We start from the raw sequence: 23,054 nt of genomic DNA on the forward strand, positions 1-23,054 counted from the left end.
GGAGTAGTGGATGGCAACTTAAATACAATGTCCGGCTTTATCTTTATAGAACAGACTGAGTGCATGATGATAGGAACTGTTGTGCTGCTCCTTTTCTTTTGGAACGTCACGGGTGGTAAAGTAAATTTTAAGAATATCTTGCTCCTTCAATTGTACACATTTAAGTGATTATAGATAAAACCTCATGGAAATGTGACACTAGATGACTTATTGTGCTTGTCAAAGGCAGCATGTTTTGCATGCAGCAATTATTGAAGGCCACAGCGGATGGACTGGATGGACACACTGGAGGCTTGGAATGATAGCAGCATGCGCTCTGGGGATGGAAATCTCTGTGGTCCAGAGTGAACAACAACTATTGATCGGACCGACTGAACTTCTGCACAGACACTCGCCGTCAGAGGAAAGCGGTCTTGACTTCAGGGATCCACTGACTTTTCCGGTCATGCCTCCAGCAGTTTGACATTTGTGTTGCCATGGATAATTTAGTACACACAGCCCGTTTATGTTCCTCTCAGGAGGAATCGTAATGATTTCGGTCATTTTGGATTTTTGTCGCTAGCACAGAGGCTTGATGTTTTCGGGTCGTCAGTCCATCAATGTCCGGCCCGCTATCGTGAACGCAATATCTCAGGATCTCCTGAAGGGAAGTTCTTCAAAAGCGTCCAACTGGATTCAAGGATTAGATGATTAGATTTTGGAGATCAAAGGTCGAGGTCACTGTGACCTAACCTCCGCACCATTCTTGAGATATCTCGGGAACGCCTCGAGCTAATTTCTTCAAGTTTGGCACAAACATCCACTTGGACTCAAGGATGAACTGATTAGAATTCGGTGATCAAAAGTCATTTTTACCTCACAAAACACATTTTTGGCCATAACTCAAGAATTCATATGCTAGTTATGAGAATTTACCACAAATGTCTAATAAGATAAAGTGATGACATTTCTGACAGACATGGATGTGAACTGCAACATGACTGGTTGCTGGAGGCATACAGCTGTGGGTAAGAATGTCAGTTTAATGGCACCTCTATTGTTTATTGTCGGTTTGATTTAGTTGTAGCATAATTTCCACCACTGTTGAGTGAATTCTATCCTTTATATTTGCATATTAATTTCCTGTATTGTTTACATTTTCCTTGTGCTGAATTAAGAATCATAGAATAATGACTCATTCCAAACAGACTATAACATCGTGCAATAACACAATAATATGTTCATGAGGCATGTTAACAACTTTTATTTTCTTTTTTGCAAACAAATCCAACGACCAGAATTATCAAGTTGGGTTATTAAACAAAAGTGTAAAATTAACAGAACGATTTTGAAGACAAAGAAATAAAACAAAACATCGGAGTGTTATCTTCACAAACTATTGTAACAGTCAGTTTACGTGACCCATTTTGGTAATTTATTTGAGGTGCAACAAATTCAGGTAAACTTCTTCTTGTGCAACCTGACCTACCTCCATGAAGTAAGGAGGGATCGACACCAAGGTCAGAAGTGAGGGAATGTACACTAGTGAATCTAGTTTTAATAACTCCCTATTAAACTAGCATTAGCATTGTATTCATCATGTCGATTATAGCCACACTGACTGGCATACAGGCCGGCACTGGGTAGCAAAATACATTTTTGTAATGCCTCATAAAAAGTGACTCATCGCTGAAAGACACGTTTTGTCAAATTCAATTTTGATCTAAAATTTCTTTCTGAATGAACAAACCAAAACAGCTTCCACAGAAATAGTTATTCTATGGATGTAACTTGCTTCATGAATTAGCTTTATCCAGCTCGTTCACAGACCTGTACATGGTTCAATATACAATCTAGAAGTTAATGGGACTAATTTTTCATGTTTTCAAATGAATAATGATTAACCCTATTTAATCAATTAGTCATCTTTGGGAGATATATTTTACAATTTAAAAACAAGTGTTAAGAGTGTAGACAAGATGTCTAAGTAATCGGTTATAACAAGTTATGGCAGTTTGTTGCCTCTAATAAAATTGGCCATTCAAAGTTGTTAACACTGTAAAATAACTAAATATTGTAATATTAGTTGACAAAATTGTCACCTGGCATGAAACAAGGGGGGAAATAGTACAGTTACGCCATCTTAACTTTGGAATAATGATCAAAGCCCAATCAAAAGTCCATTTGCTAATGTGTTCCCTTACAACATCATTCTTACAATTAAACATAAGATGGAATCAAATATATGTATTATGATATATGGGGAGCCACCTCTTCAGTCTATCCGCTAAGATCATTGACAATGACTCCCTCCAGCTTCATCAGCACCCAACAGCACATGTAGAGGTCACATGATGTTGTCCGAGGCTCCTTAACTTTAATTCTGAGGAAACAGACAAATTAAAAACAGAGAAATCACGTCTCACTTCATTATACAGGTCGACTCTCAATGTATTCAGTATTTTAATGCTGTTGAATCTGTCACGATCACAGTAAATCTCACCTCTTTTGTCACTGTTGATAATTACGGAGAGGCGGGTGGACTAAATTAGCAGAGAGAAAAAAGAAAAGAAAAATAATTACAAATCCATTTTCGATTCTGGGGAAACATGGTTGCTATCTTAGCTCAACACCCAAACAAATACCAACAACACAAAGAAAGAAAAGCTTCAAAAAGCTCAGAACAACTGAGGGTCTTTCAGTTTAATTGGCTCCTTTTTGAAGTAAGAATTCAACAGTTAAAACAGAGGCTACCAACTAATTGTGAGATCTTAATATATCTACACGATATTCATATTATACAGCTGTGTGGGATAATAAATCACTATATGAGTCACACTGTGCTTCTTCTTTCCAAAAGGCCAAACGACATCTTTGTATGTCTATATGTAACATTAATAGAATACAATGTTGAAAGAGATAAACTCTCTTTGACAAAACTCCTACAAACTCTTCCCACTCAGGCATTCTTCCCTTCCAGCCTTTATCACTGCGTGTGCAGGGAGGGCAGCAAGGACCTGAACTCGGACCATCCAAGCAAATCATAAAAGAGGAGACATGTTTCCACTTCCATATTTACGTCATCAGAAGGAAGAGGGTAACTTTAATCTTCAGTTGGGGTTTTTTTATGAACTGTCATCTACAGGACTGTAAAAACATGTGTGTGTGATGAGTGTACTGAACTACAGAAAAGGACAGACAGGAGCACATACACAAATATAAGCTTCTACATACCTGCCAACGTGCCTGGAGGCATTCTCAAAAAACTTAGTTTTAGAGGCAACACTGCAGAAAAAAACAAACAAAACATGTTGGTATTAAACCTATGATTCATCTCATCGGGGAGATTCCAGATCCTTTTGTGATCCAACAGTATCATTTGGTAGACGGCGCTTTTTATACTTCACTACCTGCCTGTACGGTTCCCACCGATTTTTGGGTGTACGAAAGCTAAGCCATGGCTGCAAGCCATGTTGGTGAAAGACTGAAGACTCATCTGTTCAGATTCCACCTTGGCCCATGAAGACACACTCACCTCTTCCTCTATCTCCTATCGTCTCCTATTGTATGTAGCGGTTTGATGTAGATCAGCATATTTAATGACGTCGATGTACTTGTACGATTCTTGCTCTTCTGGAGGGACCCACATGGTCGAACGCTCTTATTGTAAGTCACTTTGGATAAAAGTTGTAATGTATAGTAGTTGTAATGTATTGTCGCTCCAGTTCTCTGATGGTGTGCATGCTGGCTTACTGAGGTCACTTAATGGAACAGAGGAACAGAGCCATTGTTAATCTTATAAATTACACATGGTATGGTGGTCTTTTATCTAATCTTTGGGATGACAGAATCTAAAGGATTATTGTCTTCTTGGCAACGTGTCCATTCTTTGATCGGAAAGTTTTGATCATCGAAACTACTAATGCCTTAAGGGTTGCTGATTCGGCACGTCTGGAATCCATTTCAAGGTTTTTTAAATTTAAAAAACGCAGATCCATTGAGTTCTTGACCAGTATCTCAAAAAAGGAGGCGACAGACTTTTGTTCTACAGAAGAGCACTTACTAGGATGAGGCTGTGCCCTCGCTGCTGGCTGCACTCGGGGTCTTTTGTGGAGCGGGGTGTCTGGAGGGGGGTTCAGGAGGCCTGACAGGTGGTCTACAAATGGCATGTTTCTCTGTGGACCTTGTTCTGGTCAGACCATCAGAATCTCCTGGAAGACATAAAACAATAATATAGAATTCCGTTGATTAGCAATTTCTTAATAACATTGTTAAATTGAAACAAGCTAAAAGTAAACCTATTTGTTTAAAGATAAATTAAAATGGAGAAAACCGTGAACAGATGACTAACATCTTTCCGAGGCCAGTTTGTAAAGTGTGTATACAGCAGGTGGACATGTTGCAGCCCATTTCCTCAAACCAGTCATGGTCTTCAACCATGTCTGTCCAAAATGTCTTCACGTCATCATTTCATTCTATTAATCATTTGTGTGAAATTGTCGTAATTAGGAATTCTCAAGTTATGGACCAAAAGACCAAAAGACCATAATCGTATCACTCCATCTTTGAGTTCAAGTTTGTGCAAAATTCCCTCAGGGCGATAGACTGACAAGATAACTCGAGAACATCAGCCAGCTGATGTTCTATGGTCTAACATATCTGATTGCTAAATCACAACTTTACTTCCTACACTACATCCCTTTGTGTTCATTTATTTTTAAATCGCATACAACTTATGTAGTTTTGTTAGTTAAAGAAAACAGGCATCATGGAAGGAAGTTTCCCCACATAAACACAGGGTTCACCATACCTTCTCTGTTGGCTGGTGAGCCTTTGGGAGGTTGTCTTCTGCTCTGGAAGGACGGTACTCTGCTCACATAGACTCCAGACTCTCCATTGGCCGCCGAAGAAGAATCTGGCCTTTGCCTTGTGTCGTCTATCTTGCCGGTGTCAGAGTCTAAGTGTCTTTCCTGACGGCTAGCTGATCTGGGCATCAATGCTAATTTTGGAGGAGGTTCTCTTGGAACGAGTGGAGGAACGCTTCCTGGTCTTGTCCGCTGCAAGGGAACAGGGTTCGTTGAGACTTCCCCGTCCACGACACAGCTGTCGTTCTGGCCATCTGTTGCAAAGAAAGAACACAACGATGAATGCAAGGTACTGGACTACTTGGAGTGGACTCAACGGACAAACATTGAGACGGAGAAAGGGATATTGTTGCGATTCCTATCTGAGACAGTAACTTCCGGGCCTCAGTCTAAAGTAAATTGTTTTCCTCTATGATAATACAAATTGTCTTCAGTGTGCAAGAAAAACAACAAACATGCAAAGCACAGCAAAACATGTACTGAAGGTCGCACAACAATACAATGTAGTTGAATGTAAGAATCTTAGTTACACAACCACTTCAGTGGTTTCAGAAAATAAAGCTTTGGATTAATCATACAGGGCTGCTTATTTGACAATACAAGTAAGTTAAGAATCTTTAAATATTAAACCAACGCAGGGAGGACAAGCTGCAGGTGCTCCAAAGCTCTGAGACACACCCACTTAATGAGGGCTTCAAACACAGACAATTCATTTTTTTTTTTATTTATTATACTATATTGATCCCTTTAAGGGGGAAATTTGTCTTTGCATTTGACCCATCCCTGTATGGGCCAATGACAGGTGCCCGGGGAGCCTGGGGTTCAGTGTATTGCTCAGGTACACTACGACACGTGAACCGTTGACCTTCCGGTTCCCAGACAACCCTCTTAACCCAGTGAGCCACGGTGATGAGGATGATGATGATAGTTACTCTCTGTGTGCTGGAAGAGGTTGGGAGTAAGAGCTTGATAAACACGAGGCGGCCGCTTGGAGATTGTGATTGGTTGCCTCTTTCTCGGGGTGATCCGCGGAGGAGGGACTGGTGGGGAAGTGCTGTCCTCTGGCATATAACTGAAGATCTGTAATCGCAAGAAAAGTTAAAGTGACACTTTGGTTTAGTGGCTACTGTTACAGCCTGTAACTGAATAAATGAAAAAAAGGCAAATTACTGCTCTTCTTCACAGAACAATCTTAACGAAAGGACTCGGCACAAAAAACAAATTAGTGATTTAGTGACGTCTATGGCAAACAAATGCTTCTGCTGCACAAACTCACATTGAGAAGCATTAGCTCAACAATTTATGAAATACTTATTCTTCCATGAGAAGATCAACATCCTCTGTTATCGGCTATTGTTGGCTCAGACCAGTGGCATTGTTGTATCTCGTTTGTTTCATAGGTATACAAACCAACACGTGAAAACGTCAATTTGGAAGTTTACTGGTGGTCATTTACTAAGTTATTTCTTGGACGGGACCAGTAACTTCATACAGTCTCCGCCGGTTGCCTGGCAATTAACGAGCGGTATCAATTTTGCCATCTTAATCTCTGCAAAGCATAAAAGCATGTCCAAAAACATTATTTTTAAAGTTACGCAATATTATATTGCTCGATGGTCTCTTACATTCTTTGAAAACTTACCTTTTTGAAGTCCCCAATCAGAATCTCAACGACAATATTTTGGAACTTGATATCCAACATGGCCGCCACCGTCTCCTCCTTGGCTCTCATGAGCGTGGGTCCAAAGATAACGGCCATGTTTGAAGGGATCATTCGATTTTCTTCACTGTGACTGCACACGCTGTTAAAATAATGAGTGATTGAACTGTGACACATTATCTCAGATCATTTGCGACAGTGAGCAAGAGGTACATAAATAAAGAAATACACGGTGTGCTAGAACTCACTTGACCAGGTGTTTAATAAGCATCTCCACCATCTCCCGGTTCTTCTCTGGTAGCTTGTGGGAAAGGGAATGAATCTCACTCAGTCGAAAGTCCAGATTGTCTGACTCTGTGATACAAAGACAACACAAAGTATCTGTAGACATAAATCACAAGAAACACAATATAGAATAGGACCCAGCCCTACACTGCAATGGCATGAGACTAGTACAAAAACGTCTCGAAGACAAACTCAGGCCGTTTAATTAGGAGCCCCTATTAAAATACTGAATGACATTTCCAGGAAACTAGAGTACCAATTTGTCTCACTGTAACATCCTGCGGCTGTTGCTGTTAAACTCATTGGTTTCTCTGTTTTACGACGATGCCGTGTGACAGATATAAATAAGCAGATGACTTTTATGGCTTCCAGACTGGCCTAGTGCTGCCTGTTAAACTGCGGAACCTGCCTCTTTTGTACCTGCCATCCGGGCAATGCCTATCCACGGTAACGCAGGTGTAAAGATAAGCAGGACGCAACTCCCCAAACTATCTGGAAAAGATCATCTGAACTCTGTAAAAATGTAATCTGAGCATCTATCCTGTGCTTAATTGATTATACAAGCCAACAGTCTGTTAAGTTCAGGAAACTGTGTCATTTAATTGTAACATATTGGTAAAACTAAGAAATTACAACATTTAAACTACAAGTATATACAAACAGCATGTTCCATGCACGCGTCAGTTTATATTTCTTATCTTTGCAAATAGAAAGCATGAAGCCTTTTGGTACTTTATTAAGTAGAACATGAATAAGCATGACAGCAAAATAGTTTCACTATTGAATGCTAACAGGTGAGGACAAGTTTCCTAATTCCTTTGAAGTCATCAAGAGGATTAGATTTTGAATGAAACTCAAGTGTGAGTTTGACACATATTTTAGCCTCAGGTGGAGAGCCGAGAACATGAACATGCAAACAAAACTCCTTAATCTTTGCGCTGGATGATGTGTAAAACACATCTTACTTGCAGCACACATGAGGTCTCTGTGTAGACTGTAGGTCATCAGCGGTTCAGACAAGCTCCTGCAGATAAATACACACACACTCGTAAACAAGTGCAAAATAACTCAACACGTCAAACACAGGGAACTCTGGGATTTGTACTAGGAAGAATTCTGCAAAGTTACAAATGAGACTGTTCATCAACGTAACAATTATATTATAGTTGTATGTAGTTAATGTAGGCGTATCTAACATAAAATACAGAGCAGACGTACAGATTTGATAATTAAAACAATGTCAGTCAAAAAAACAGCCTTTTCCGCATATTAGCTTTGTGTCTCCTGCTCACATGCATCTACTCGCAGACCAAACATACCTTAGATAAAACTTCAGTGCACTTGTGATGGTTTTAACATCCCAGTCGCTGCTCTGGAGATCCACATCTCCTGGGTTAGTGGGGTCTATGAAGGAGCAAATCAAAACAATGCAACACCATTATGGTTCAATTCCACGTAAACAACACTGACGTCCACCTGTGATTAGTACCTTAATTGATCAAAGTAACTGGCTAGTTGTGGCATGTGCTAGCCATAATTAAATAATAAGCAATATGTGGCCAGGTTCACCAGCTTGTTTGGTGCTGGGCAGGTAGAGCGCATTTGAAGTTTTAAAATCAAAGCAATGAGTTGAAAGACTTCTATAAAGCCAAGTTGAGCTGAAGGGAAAAGCAGAGCTGGACGGCGATTCTTTGTGGGTTTGCCGCTACAAACCACGCCTTTTTAATGCATAGTCATTTGATTGCATACAAATATAATATAGAGCCGCTTTAAGGCAGAGCCGCTCCAGAGTAGGAGCGGTTGCGAGTCAGCGACCTGCTGATATTTCCTCGTCATTCATACAGACAACCTTCACGAAAGCGGCAGAACCTGCAGTGTTTAAACGAAGGAAGAGGAGCCCGAGCAAAGAAGACACGGCGAAATGGACAGATGCGGAAACATGTTCCCGGGCTTAATTTCCTTACCAAAGAAGGCATTTAATAGCTTCTGCACTTGGATGTTGCTGCCAACAGTTCTGTACACTCCTTCCTGTGTGACTCCTGGAAAAGACGAGAGGGAGGTAAAAAGAAAATTGAAAAGTTGGGGAGTGTAACCTGGACAAATACAGAGCAGAGGAAATGTACCACATGCAGAGGTTGCAGGAGCCAGAATTAAGCTACAGATGTTCTTTCCTGATTGTTTCGTTTGAGACAGAAAAATGTGCCAGGCTTGGATCATAAGTCCAATTACATGCTTATGGCTTGAGTGCTCGTTCTTTTCTTGTAAGATGAATCACCCTTCTGGCGAAACATTTAGCGACTGTAGAATTATAAAGTTGCATCGTCCCTCGGGACAGGTTTGAGTTATTGGACTTCTATGTTTTAGCATGCATGGAGAGAAGGGCTTTACATAGAGAAATACTAATACAAAAAATGTTGTGATGCAAATTGTGACGCAAACATTTATTCTCTGAAAGGAGTCTGCAGGCTTGGCATCAACATTTAACATACGACTCAACCACGCCCCCTTCAGGGAAAGTAAGTAAACTAACAGAGCTAAAGACAGCTGGAATAAACCTGGAACAGGACCCTTTACCTTTTGTTTCAATGTAGTTGATGCACTTTCGCACAAACTTAAATCCAATTTCATTCAGTTCCACTGTGGAAGTAAAAAAAATAAAAAAAGATGAAAAGATTGAACAGGAAACAATAATTTGAAGAGAAATCTTCTGATTGTTAAAACATGAACACAGATGAACTCAGTGACGCATCGGGGTGTTACTGTGTTTGTCTACACCTCATTACATCAACATCGCAACGTAAGACCTGGAGGTCAACAAACAACTTACTTTCAGCTTGATTGTGAATTGGGGAATGATAGATCTGAAATGAAAAATAAAAATGTGAAAATGAAATTGAGGAAACATTATGGAGAATATAAGACCGGCCTCACAACATGATTAATGAACACAATGTGTTTTTTAGAGAATAAGAGAGCAACTTGAGGACGGCAGGAGGACACAAAGCTGCTTCACTAAAATCAAACTTGGCTGGATGTATTGATCGCTTCCCGTGTAGTTTATGGCACTATCAGCCCCGTTTTCCTGTTTACATTATGAGCCAATTCAAATTGCATGAAAATAATAACAATGGAAACAGAGAGAAACCGAATGTGTGTCTTGTTAACTGATGGAAAACGGGAAAGATTCCTGATTCAAAAACAAACCAAATGAAAAGAATTCTCTTCTCTTGGGATTCATTTAGAAAACCTTTAAAACTCACAGCCAACACAAAGTCGTTTTTTTTTTATATCAAAGCTTGGTCTTATTCTTCCCCCAAATTTGTTTCGACGTTGTCCGCTCTCCCCACTAATGGCGGTCAGAGGCCAGGGCCAGCTACAGAGCAGCTGGAAACAGTAAAGTGGAGTCTTGTTTAAGGTTTCCTAAGCAAGGACGAGTGCTGGTTGTCACTGAAGTGTGAAATATCCCCATCATCACGCCGTGTTATTAATTCACACCTGAGAGTGGAACAACTACTACATCACTCTCTGCTTCGTTTTTTGGGAGGAAATCTCTCAAAATCTAACATGAGTTTCTCTAATTCAAAAAATAAGATCACATGGAAGCCATGCTTTAAAACCGACGAATCTGATCTAGACATGCAAAAAATTATGAAGCTTTCAGAAGAAGGAATTACTGGCAGTGAAAAGTCAGCTTCTTTCCAATGTTGGAATGATTACCGTAATGTCCTCACGCTTAGGTGAGTTTGGAGAGGAACGTGCAGTTTTCATACCAAATACTTTTTTTAATTTATAAGAAGTTCCACTGGAAAGTGCACAACAATGGGCCTCTAAGTGATCTGCAAGTGTAGCGTTACATAACATGTGCCATACTGGCACACACGGGTCATACATGTCAACCAAAGTTTTCCAAAAAAAAAGAGACTAATGGACCAGCTGGCTGCCTGGAGCCCGGCGTCCGCCTGCTTTTGTTTCCAGAGCTCCTGAGGAGGTTCATTATGGGCAAAAAAAACGCTTAAATTATCGTCCACCATTATTTTTTTATTATCGCTTAAATCTGCAGATATAAATCTTGATTAATTGGTCAGTTGTTTTGTCAATAAAATATCAGAAGATGGTGAGAAATTAACAACCACAATTTGCCAGAACCCCAGGTGACATCATCCAAACAATCTAAAAGTAAAAAATATTTCATTAACTATCATCATGTATAACGAGGAACTGCAGCAAACCCTCACATTTGAAGAGCTGGAATGAATATTCAGCCCGAAAAATTACTTTTAAAATTGCCGATTACTTTTGTTGATCACTTCAGCTCTGGTGTCTACTCCAAGCCAATACTTGTTAGATGATAGGGATTACTAGATTAACGCTGTGCATTAAAAGTGCAAGAGAATCGTCACTCTTAGAGCAAAGCTCTGGACTCGGCACTCTAACTATGAGACAGCAGAGTAAGAGAAAGGTTCAGAAACATGTTGAAACACATCAGCATATGCATCGACACGCTGCAGTACGAGGCCCAGGTGAGCAAATATGAAGCGTCCATAAGACTGCATCTTATACGTCAGCCGTTCAAACGGCTAAAGGGCATTCAGTGTGTATTAAAGACGACTGTGGAAGAAGAGATTATTCTAACAGAGCCCCAGAGTGGATTCGTGTCCAGAGTAGACCTGGCAGCAGTGCAGCGCATCTTTGCTTGACAACATTTGGGCAGAGTGGGTGGAAAAGCTCTTTTGAAATGTGCACCATATAGAAAAGTCATTGGGGAAGTTGCACAGGAAGAAAGGGCGTTGAAAAGTGTGCCTTCTGTTATTTTCACATCCTCTGGCAGTCACGGTCTATTTGTTGTGTCCGCAACTCACGCGATACCTAAACCTGAACCATCCAACACGAGAAGGACTGCAGAGGGAGCAGAGTTTACAACCGAAAGAGGAATCGACTACATCGTAAATCTGGCGAGTAAGGCTATTTGGTACATCCTCGCCTCAAAGCTGCTGAATACAGAGACGGCCCGTGGGAGCAGCAAAGTTTGGCTGCTTTTACAGAGAGGTTTCAATTAACACCTAAACATGATTATAAGAGCAAAAAAGAAAAATCCCTGATGGTGTGAACTCAGCCGTGCTGTGTGGGGCCGTTAAAGCTAACCAGGTGTCCCCATTAACTGCACACCGGTGGTATAATGGGGCCTGACAGGCTTCATACCACCTCACACGTCTGGAATAGAGAAGCCATAATGACATCACCCTTGCCGTCGTCCCGCAGCGCTTAAGAAATGTCCCATGTGAGCTGTTAAGTCCCTTACATGATGAATTCGATAACAAACCCCCCCCCCCCCCCCCCCCCCAAATGTTTCTGTTAAACAAACAGCACAGTATTTAACAAATCGGGTTTTTCAGAAGAACATTGTGAATGTAAAACACGTTTAATTAGGTGCAATTAAATTAAGAAGCTGCAAATGACATTCATCTTGGTAACTGTGGCTTCTTCCCTCAAAGATTGAAGACGGAAGTGTAACTACCTGCCAGCATTTAAGGAGGTTGAATTTAACACAGGTTGGATAGACTCTGCAATCCAGATTGGAAATGGAAACTGGCTGATTGGGAGTGTTAAGCGTCACCACAATAACCAGTGGCCATGTCTCCCCTTAGCAGCAGACTCCATATTGCATCGTACATATTTTTGGCAGTGAAGCACTTTCGACAAAAAATGATGTCTAGGAGAAGAATAATCCAAAATGAGATGAGAAATGAACTCACAGGCTCTTTTCCATCCATGGCCTCCATCCACGACTTCCTGTCCGCCTCCGAAAGAGCTTGGAAAGTGACGGGTGTGTTTCTATGGAAACAGTAACAAATGCCATTAAAAGAGGAAAACGGCTGCAATTACATTATTCAGACGCACTTTGTTCAGGCTGCTTTTTTCCAACCCGTTGAGAACATTTCGTTTTTTCAGAGCTCTTACACGTCACGGACCATACGCATTTTTCAGAGTGGACAAAATAACAAGAACAGCACAAGATGAAGTAAGCGTCGTCATTGAAGTCGCTGATTAAATGCCTGATGCATGATGGAGGCGAATGAGACGAGCATCAAGAGATGATGAGAGTCAACTGTTGCAATCTGTCTTCTGCAGAAGCAACTAAATCTGGTGCCAAATTTTACAGCTTATAGGCAACTGGATCAATTGTTAACTAAGACAACTGTGCTACGAGTTTAAGGCTGCCAACTGCACTAATCAGCAAACTATGACAACCTTAAAACGTCTGATAAAAATGAACTTTTCTATCAACGGCTAACCCTGATAGGAGCCACGTGGCGACGGTGTTCCCGGATTTGTTTTGAAGCCCTTGCATGTCAGTACGCCTGAAACTCGTATGGTGGCGTTGTGCAAAGACAAGTTCAGCTAACAAACGACCTGAGATATTAAGAGCAGAGGAATATATAAACCCTATGTCAACGCCTTCTAGGAAGGCGGTCCGGGTCGGGAAGCAGCACTGGACTAAAACATCTCGAGCCAAAAACATAATCTCCTCCACTAGACAGCACTGCCACCTGCAGTTTATCAAACAGCCTACTCCTCGCCGTGTTGTTGTTCAGCTCGCACACTGACACAAATTAGTTGCTCGACATTCAGAGACACTTTCGAGCGCTTCCTGAATAATTCAAGCAGCTTTTAAACCTTTAAAGACACCCTGTCGACAGTATTTCCACATATTTCAAGAAACCCCAATGTAAGCAGCCTACGGCTCAAGTGTCTATTAAAATGCATGCTGTGCTGCATGGCCCGCTTGTATTAATATGAACTTGTTGTGTTCCTTCCCCTGACTGAAATGACGGCGTTCTCCATCTGTCTCCAGCCCCTGCTCGTCGCTTAGGGATTGTTTGGGCTACAGTCCATTTAGCCCTCACACACTGTCCTTGTGAGCCACCTGTTCACCTCGCCCGCCTAAACCCGTTCATTCCACAAGGCTCCCCCGTTGTTGCCTCATCTCCCAGCATCGCAGATTTGTTTGCGCTAACCTCTCGTGAGTTTCCACGTCAAAGCAAAAGCGCTTGTCGATGGACTCCGTCTTCCGGCGGATGCAGGATTTCAGTGTGAGCTGCGTAGTGCCCTGCAGCAATAGAGAGAGGGGGGGGGAGAGAGAGGGGGTTGGTAGCAGTCTGGGGATATAAACTGGCTACAGGTGCTGAAGATGTCAGAGCATGTTGGTCTGTGGCTACGAGTGGTGGATTTGTTTGTAATTATAATTCATTTCTTTTGCAGTGAAGCACCTGTTTAGTTATAGGCTTCTGCTCGCAAGGCACCATGACCAGCTGTCTCCCCTCCTTGCGATACTTGCAATAATATTTGACCCACGACATGCCCAAAGCCCCTGTTGGGACAAAAAAGAAACAAAAAGAAAAGAAAGGACAGGGTTTGTCAGAGTGAATTCCAGCAGGAGCGTGTACAAGTACCCTGCTTCTGTATAGACATCTAGCACACGTACACTTCTCATGACAGTACAGATAGCCCTCCGTGGGCAGAAAGCTGTGCATTTTACAGATCTGGGACGGGTGTTTCATTCTTCTCATCAGCTCCTCCATCTCCTCGCGAGTGCTCTCGTAGTTGTTTCTTGTCTGCAGGCGAAACCGGACAGCACTTTAGAAATCTCATCGGACATCCGATTAAGACGATATCAAATCTCACCGACGGCGTCATTCGCTGCACCACTCACGTTCTGCAAGCTGAGCTGCAGTTCTTGCTTGTAAGGCATGAAGTCATGAGTCATCTCCACAGTCAGGTTGTTGAGCGTTAGAACGCTGTGCAGAAATGCCAGCACCTGTCCCAAACAAAGCGTGAATTACATGCTGTAGATATCCATCAGCGAGTTCTTCTATTCTGTTATGTATTTCCTCCATCTCTTGTTACAGCAAAGAGGAAGAGTGGGAGACCACAGGCAGAACTCACCGGCTCCACCACGTCAAACTTCTTCCTGTCCTGCACCTGATGGATCTGGTACACGTAGTCCACCGACGATTCATAGAAGTTCACCCGCTCTTTGTCAAGGACTTCATCGGCCTGTTGTTAAAAAAAAATATTAAAAAGGAAATTTGAAACAGTGACTTCTTCGTCGCTCTCAGTTCTACGTTTCACTGCACAACAGATGAATGCTTCGTCGTACTCCACCTCTTGAAGTTGACTCTCTTTCTTCTTTGCAGAGAGATTCAGGTGTTTGTCTACCTGGGAGTGGTATTTTTCACTCTCCTTCTCGAACTTCTTTTTCTTTTCCTGCGGGACAGATGTGTAATTGGGGAAAATGAAAGATTAAATAAAATAATCTAGCAAAGCTTGATTAAAAGACTGAAAAAAAAGATACTAAAAAGCTGATTTTATGGGCCGATATTTCAAGTGAATAAAATGTTTGCTGAAGATTCTTTAAATTTACATCGTATGTAGGTTTTGCATGAAGCTTTGAAAAACGCTCCGCGGTGGTGGGCAGACTATGCGATGGAGACACACTTTCTAAACTACATATTTTGGCATTTCTATGCTGCAATTTCTTCTGATAAATACGCTGATGCCAACACATTTGCAATAGGCTAATATAGGTCAGTTATTTCCAACCAGGGGCTACTTTTGTAGTTGCCTAGGGGTATTTGGGGGAAGATGAAAAATGTAAATACTGATTTGATCTGACAAAAATAAATAGTAGTAATAAATTGTTAGCTATTTGAAACACGATGAAGAGGTGTGATGGTAAATTTCCACTGTGACTTATCTCTCCTGTTTTATTAGCTGACCACTGTGTTTTGGCCCTTTGGTATTAACAAAGTTAATACATGTCAGACATGGTCAGCGAGGGTCCTCTCAGGTTGAGTAATATTGGATGTGTGTCTTAATCAGGGGCATGATACTGTCAACTTAGATAGGGGGCTGAATGGGGATGCAATCAGTGGACCAATCAGTGATTAACCATTCAATGGTTGGTCAGTGAATGATCACTGTTGTCCGGATGTCCTAGTGATGAACTCCTCCTATCCCACCATGTGCTCAAGGCCTTTATAAGTCGTACACAACCAACACTCTGGGTGCCTTCCTCCTTCAGACCGCATTGCGGTCTGTATGACGATTGAACCTTCTCTACACAGAGAATAAAGACTCTAAGGACAAACTTCTTTTCTCAATGTTTTTTGATTTCAGTATCATAGGACTCACTCAGTACTATTGAATAGTTTTTTCCACCAGAGGTACTCGAGTTCATCCGATAGGGCGGTGGGGCTCAGACAAAGTAGGTTGTGGGTTGATCTAGTATTCATTTTCACCACTTTCACTATTTCTAGAACATTGTTTACTCACATGTATGTTCTCCTTGTAAAGGACACAATACCCCTTTTTCTCTCATTGAGATAACACAGATTTCTTAACCAGTACATTATTAGTATTGCTGAAATGAACAGTTATTTGTTTTATTAGTATTATTCTGAATAAGCTGCAGTAGTTACTGGAACAATCACAATACATCTTCAGATTAAATTAGATGCGTTTAATATGCATTTGTTTTCCAGGTCATGTGGTGCCTGTATATTTCATCTATCATTCAATTCAGCTTGCGTAACAAATCGGCACAGCAGCAAGAACAGCAGAAACCGTCTGGTTAATAAATACACTGATCACCAGAGCACAACCAGAAAAAAAAAACCTCAAATGTCAGTCTGAATAATCACGGTGATATCCCACAGAGACTGCTGATGACTTTAAAAGCAGAATAAAACATTGGTAGAGTAGCACACAGGGGGGGGGGGGTCACCTTAGAAAAGCATGAGCTGTTCTCAACGACAACAACTGCTTTCAACAAACTGCTTTTACAAAATGAGGAAGAAGAGGAGACGTAAATGTTAGTGTCTTAACAGATTATTGTTTCACACATACACACATGAATAGATTTGAGGAAGTAGCAGCCTGTCTGGTCTGTAAGCACCTCAGGAAATCATTTATTTATATATATATATATATATATCATGTAAATATTATGCATATATATATATATATATATATATATATATATATATATATATAAGATGCATAATGTGGTTTAAGGATTTGACTTTTCATGCATAGCAACACCAGAACAGTGCTTTGCGGTGCTGACTTAAGAACTGATTACTTTTCACTTGCAGAGCAGATGAATCAGCAGAAAACACTTACTTTTGTAACTCCTATTTGCTCCTTTCTGAACTTCTCCAACGGCTTGATGAGCAGATCGGAGGCGTTCTGAACCTGGACGGGCAAACACGGAGCGGCCGTTACTGCGGTGCAATTCCACATGCAAAAACACTCACACACACACACACACACACACACACACACACACACACACACACACATAATGTATTGCCTTATGTAGGACACACTCTTTCGTAGATAAACATCAAACATTGTTGAAAGAGTGTGAATGTTAAGTATGGGTGTGGCACTTTCTTAACGATGCTGCTCCTCCTCCACACCATTGTCAGCACAATTTACCAGATGACTTCCGGGTTTATAATTTAGATCCGTATCCAGAAAAGTCAGTCTAACTGGAACTGCTGCACCTGCTGTCACGACTCGATTGCTGTCGTGTACAAGGGTGAATCTTACACTTCCACATTTAGTTTACTATAGTTTACTAGATTATGGGTCCATAAATGTGGTCCACACACGTCTCGGTGCTCGAAAACTCCGGCATAGTGTGGACGCTCAGTGTAAACGTAGCGAAATATATGCGTTTTCAAATGGAAACGTAGCAGTGTGGACGTGGCCAAAGACGGTTAGTTTGCAGTTCATCTGGCTTGGTTAAATAAGGAAAGATGAGGGAAAACTTGTGCGTAACTAAATTATGAAAATAAAGCAAACAACAACAGCAGCACTCTAAAATATTCAGTAGTTACAGTAAAATAAATGTGTGAAATAACAGCATCAGAAGCATTTACAAAAAGGGAACAAGAAACCCGAGAGGGAAACTCGGCCACAGCATCGAGGTGTGTGCATGTGTGTCATTAAAGCACATTTCAACAAGTGTTGATTTTGCATCTTAACAAACAGGAAGTTAGTTATCTGTAACCGAATGTGCCAAACGTTTCCTTTCAAGTGGTCTAATCTTTAGTGCTGGATATGTTGGTGTGGTTTCTAATATCTAAATGAGGGTATAAATGGGATGCAGAGTCAGCGTGGAGGAAGTTGATAACCCACCAGCATCATCCTGTCGCGCTCTACTTCCTGCAGGAGTTCGGCAAACTCCTGGAACGACTGAGCTGGAGGGGGGAAAACACAAACACGATGACCAGAATAAAGACATAGCACATTCTTATCTTAAGTGTCCGACGCAGGAAATACAAGGCGGGGATGTCTTTTTGCTAATTGTGATGTAACGTGTGTATTTATCCACATGGTATTAGTGCAGAATACATACAGGAAAAACCTGCTGGAATATGACATGACGTCTCCTGCAAGTTGTCTAAAAGTTAGTTCATGATTTTGAAAAGTCAGTAAACACAAAGTAGCATTGTCTTACTAATGTTAATTTCATCATCTGTCAGGGAGTCACCGACGACATCGAACTGGAATATGCTGAGAGTCTGGGAAAACTTCTGTACTGCCAGAGAATAGCCTGTAAAAAAAAAAAATGAACATTTACTCCTTTTTGAAACATCTGAATTGAGTTACAAATGCCTCTGTCACAACTACGTTACACAACAACATGGCATATTTATCCTCTAAATACAATACTCATAAGATTCAAGTGCAGGCCAGGATCATTGCTACAGTGCTTTTCTATTCTCTGCTAGGAAAGTCCAAAGTATTAAATAAATCCGTGGCAGGTTTGTATCAGATCAGCAGCAGAAAGGATGCGTTGTATAATATATAATAACATTTTATCCCTGCTTTATTATCAAATCAAAACTATCTGTCAGATCAATACTGTCAGGCTTTTTGCCAGAGGAACTTGGCATACTCCTTAAATCCTTCTTTATTACGCAACAGTTTTAACCTTTCCATCATTTCACATGTTTTCTTCCCCCCCCCCCCCCCCAATCAACAAAATGTGTGTTTAGTTTATTTAGGATTCTTGCTTTAATAGTGCCTTTTTATGAAAGGCTTTTATTGTTGACAAAGTGCAGAACACACGCAGCCTATTTCACAGCAATTACAGCTGGAGATCAGTGTTTCAAATTTAAAAAATAAGCTCCACAGTACATGTGCAGAGAGTCCAGATCATCAGGACTTGAGATAAATATGTGACTTTCAATGAATATCTCTTGGTGCAGTTTACCCCAAACACCAGCACTGGTGACCCACTGGCTATTCTCACCACGCCTACAATGACCCTTTCTGTTTGCGAGGTGAAAAGCTGGTCACTGCTGATTTGGAGGGCACAATGGTTATTGGCAAGTCAAACAACAACAACAACAACAACAACAACAGTGCTGGCCTTCACGGGTGCCACGCTGACCCAAATAAACGCATCTACTGCCTTCTGTCACTGGCTGTGGTCCATACTCTCAGTGGGACAGATGACAGACAGCATCACGCAGTAGAGTAGAGGTGTGTGTGTGTGTGTGTGGGGGGGGGGGCAACACAAGAAAACAGCTGTTGCGTTGTTTTGGGAAACAAAACTGAGCCGCTCATGCTGCACATCTGCACCATGATCCGTGGCCTTTCAGAGCGGGCTGTTTGGTCCTCTCCCAGGGGAGCACTAGCACCTCCCTGAATGAGCCTGTCCCACCCACACTGATCCCGTGGGCCCTTAAAAAAAGGCCCCACTGATGCTGATCCCACGCCTCATCATGCCTCTGTATTCACATGCAATGTGTAACAAAACAAAACGAGAGAGATCGTATTTAAGGATCCTTACCTCTGATCGCAGTGATTACACTGTTGCCGTCTTTTATCAACTCTTTGAGGAATTTGCTCGTCCTCTCCAGCTCCAATTCATAACACTTGAGAGTCTCCCTGAACTCCGGGCTGTCCAGATAGCACTCACTGAACTCCAGAGGAGGATGCCCCATCTTCTGGACGACCGGGGGGTTTCAGACAATAAAGCCACGGAGTTAGTTCTCGTGATCCACGCAGCCTACGCTCGTCTACCGCTCACTGGTCATTGCTGCTCGGTCGAAGCGACTCCACACTCTCTCATCATGGTGTCCGTGGGAGCTTGCAGCAGCCGCTGGTCTCGTGTGAAGTGCACGAAACAGTGACAGGACACGGTGTTGTATTTACTTCCCTCTTTTTCTTCCTCAGACGCGCTATCGAAACCGTAATTTAGTTGTGTCCTGGTCCTCTTTACCACTTTTTTCCTTGTTGCGGTGTCGTGATTAGAAGAGCGGCTAGAATTCATTTGGACGCGTTCGTTTCCTAAATATTTCCCACTTTCCTTAAACCTCACCCGGCCTTTACCTTGGTTTGAAGTCACATTTGATTTTTAAAGTTCGCCGCGCGCTATAATTAATCACTGAATACGCATTGGTGAATGCATATTCTCAAACTGAGGTGTCATACACATCCTTTAGGTCCCACAGCTTTACAAAGAGGGGTAACTCAAAGCTGAATGGGACGCAACCATCTGGCTATGGACTCGCTGAAATCTTCCCCTTTTCCACACCCAGGAGGTTCTTAAAGGGGCTGCTGCACAGTTGCTGTTCACGATGCTGCGTTTAGTGCTGTGGGCAATAAATGGCCAAAACAATGTGGTAATAAAAACTAGGAAAGTGAAGAAAAAAAGAATAGTCCAGTTATTATACAATAATAACAATACATATAATATAATAATCTAATATTAATAAAATAATAATAAATACTAATGTGCGTCTTAAAGACCTTTGATGAAAGCTACGGTAGCACTGTGTTGGAGGAACATGGTTTTAAGTTCAAAGCTTCTCATGATACAGACACACCTGCATGGACACTTAGTCATTAAAGTGCGGGGCCCTGAACATATCACGAGAACGTGATTATTCCACAATGAGACAGGTGACACCTGCATGTGACTGGGTGTGTCACATATAAGAATAAGCACCATGATATCACTGGTGTGGTCATAGGCAGCTTCACCAGACTTACAGGAAACATTTGTGTAATTTAAACTTACACAATGGAAACATTAATGTAAAACTATGTCATCACACAAAAACAATAGTATTAAGGTGACATGACTCAGCTGTCTACCAGTATAGGATTATCAGAGAAATATCAAGATGTCTGTAAATAAAGGTATTGCTCACTTCCTGATTGCAAATGTTATGCAACATTCAAATAATTTGACATACCTGCAGACTTGTTTCTCTCCGCAGAGGCCTGTGTTGAGGTGTTGAGGAATGTGATGATCAATGCTGATGTCACTTTCCCAAGACTGAATTCACTTCTGCAGATGATGGTTACTGACCGCCAGATGTCATCATTCAGTCTGAACGGAAGCAGGGGACCACAGCATTCCGTCAGTTTCAGTTCATTTAGTTAATTTAAATCTTCATTCATTACACATCCATGTACAGGTCCCAATACTTTGGGCCTTCATTTACAAAAACAACGTCAGGAGTTTTCGAAATGTTGCAGAACAGGTCACGAGGGATTTTATATCACCTTTGCATCCCATAAGAATGTTTGCACATTTGGTAAAACCACCTCTCTGACATACGGTCATGCCGTGTAACATGGAGCCCTTTAACCAGTGGTGGAAGAAGTACTCTCATCTTTTACTGAAGTAACGATACAATTAAAGTAGCAATACCACATTGCAGAAATACTCTGTTTACTCAAGTAAAAGTAACAAAAGTATTTGCATCAAAATATTCTTGAAGTATCAATAATGTCCCTTTTCAGATCATAGATATTATATCACAGGATTTGATACATAAATGTGTTCATCACTTAATGTTGAGGCTGATAAAGGTGGAGCTAATTGTAATTGTTTTTCATTTTGTATTAATAATTAAAATATGCAAAATAACTAAATGTAGTGGAGAAAGTACAATATTAAAGTAGAGCTTTGAAGCAGCAAACAATGAAAACTACGCTAGCAAAGTACAAGTACAGAACAAGTACCTCAAAAATTGTACTCAAGGACAGTACTTGAGTAAATATCAACCATCAACCGTCACAATGCCTGCAACTGATTTTAAGTGTTGATCAGATTGACAATGCATCAAACAATGCAGATGAGAGCACACGCACAAACACACACACACACACACACACACAGTGATACACTTAGGAAGACGCATTTATTTCCTGGACATAACCTAACTTCAACCTGAGTCGAACCAAATTGTATTTACATCCCAGAGAGTGAAATCAGATTGTATTGTTGTGTGTGTGGGCATGAAAGTGATATTTTGCTTGCATTTGATATCGTTGATTATAATAGGTTGTTTCTTTCCATTAGGTTTTGATGATTCTGCTTACTGCCAGTTGAGATCACATCTTTCTAGTAGAGTTCAGACTGTTGTTGCCAATAGCTTCAAATCAAGTATGGTCTATAAAGGTGTCCCGCAAGGATCAGTATTGGCCCCCCTTTCTATACTGTATGTACATATAACTATTTTCAAAATCAACATTGCAATGTAAATTTAAACGCCATTAAAAGATGTCAACAGCAGACTCTATCCTTCTTCAGGTCACTGCCTGCTCTTGACAACCTCCAGACCCATTTTATTTATCTGAAGCATGTATGCATTTCAAAGCAGCATGGAGCTTCAATGTTCCCGCTCAGATCCTTACTTTTATTAGAAATATCATAGATACAGTGGAGCATGATAAATACTTGTGTGGATGTTGTGGAAATGCTTCAATACATAAATATTTCTTTTCAAAGTTATGTAGACGTCATTGAACACCCCACTGCTAAAACCGGCGAGCTAAAGAGGTTATTCAGCCTTAAAAAAACGAGCCATTAATCCCACAGGAATACGTCAAACTGTGGTAATGAGCAGGTTTAGTCTGAGGTTAGATATTAGGTGGGCAGCGACAATGTGGATGTAAAGGCTAAGGAGGAAAAATAAAGATGATTATTATGATAATAAACTCTTGTTCTCTTATCTTAAGATTGTATGGCTCATTCTTTGTTTTAGACCTTTATGTTTTCCTCCATATTGCGTCAAAAACAGCCTCCACTTCCCCTGCAGAACACAGCACAATGAGGACGTGAGGACAGACCGCAGTCCCCACACAGATTCCTCAGCTGGGCAGGAATTAAAACGTTTGATCTGAATTCTGAAGCCGTTTGTTTGGCTTCTGTAAATGGGGCCATTGTATGC

The 23,054-nt window shown here is 41.2% G+C and overlaps 1 protein-coding gene across 2 annotated transcripts; it reads right to left on the reverse strand.

Annotated features, from left to right (window-relative positions):
• Window positions 1-1,227: 1,227 nt before the first annotated feature.
• ophn1 (oligophrenin 1) lies at window positions 1,228-20,346 on the reverse strand. 2 transcript variants are annotated; one of them, XM_031856932.1, is made up of 24 exons: window positions 19,658-20,345; window positions 18,317-18,412; window positions 17,995-18,056; window positions 16,972-17,043; window positions 14,953-15,054; window positions 14,734-14,844; window positions 14,501-14,605; window positions 14,273-14,402; window positions 14,058-14,158; window positions 13,806-13,897; window positions 12,543-12,621; window positions 9,617-9,650; window positions 9,364-9,426; window positions 8,754-8,828; window positions 8,109-8,193; window positions 7,755-7,813; window positions 6,753-6,858; window positions 6,487-6,646; window positions 5,777-5,924; window positions 4,790-5,098; window positions 4,043-4,190; window positions 3,214-3,264; window positions 2,483-2,522; window positions 1,228-2,362 (listed from the first exon to the last, which is right to left on the reverse strand). In XM_031856932.1, exons 1-23 carry the CDS (start codon window positions 19,809-19,811, stop codon window positions 2,504-2,506), a joined length of 2,361 nt encoding a protein of 786 aa, XP_031712792.1. In that variant the 5' UTR covers window positions 19,812-20,345; the 3' UTR covers window positions 1,228-2,362; window positions 2,483-2,503. The 2 variants fall into 2 exon arrangements, 1 of the variants encoding a protein (XP_031712792.1); XR_004213083.1 differs by having other exon boundaries at window positions 2,483-3,264; window positions 19,658-20,346.
• Window positions 20,347-23,054: the final 2,708 nt, after the last annotated feature.

The sequence above is a fragment of the Anarrhichthys ocellatus genome, unplaced genomic scaffold (genome assembly GCF_004355925.1).
Source record: "Anarrhichthys ocellatus isolate YVR2014 unplaced genomic scaffold, GSC_Weel_1.0 scaffold18, whole genome shotgun sequence".
NCBI classification, from domain to species: Eukaryota; Metazoa; Chordata; class Actinopteri; order Perciformes; family Anarhichadidae; genus Anarrhichthys; species Anarrhichthys ocellatus.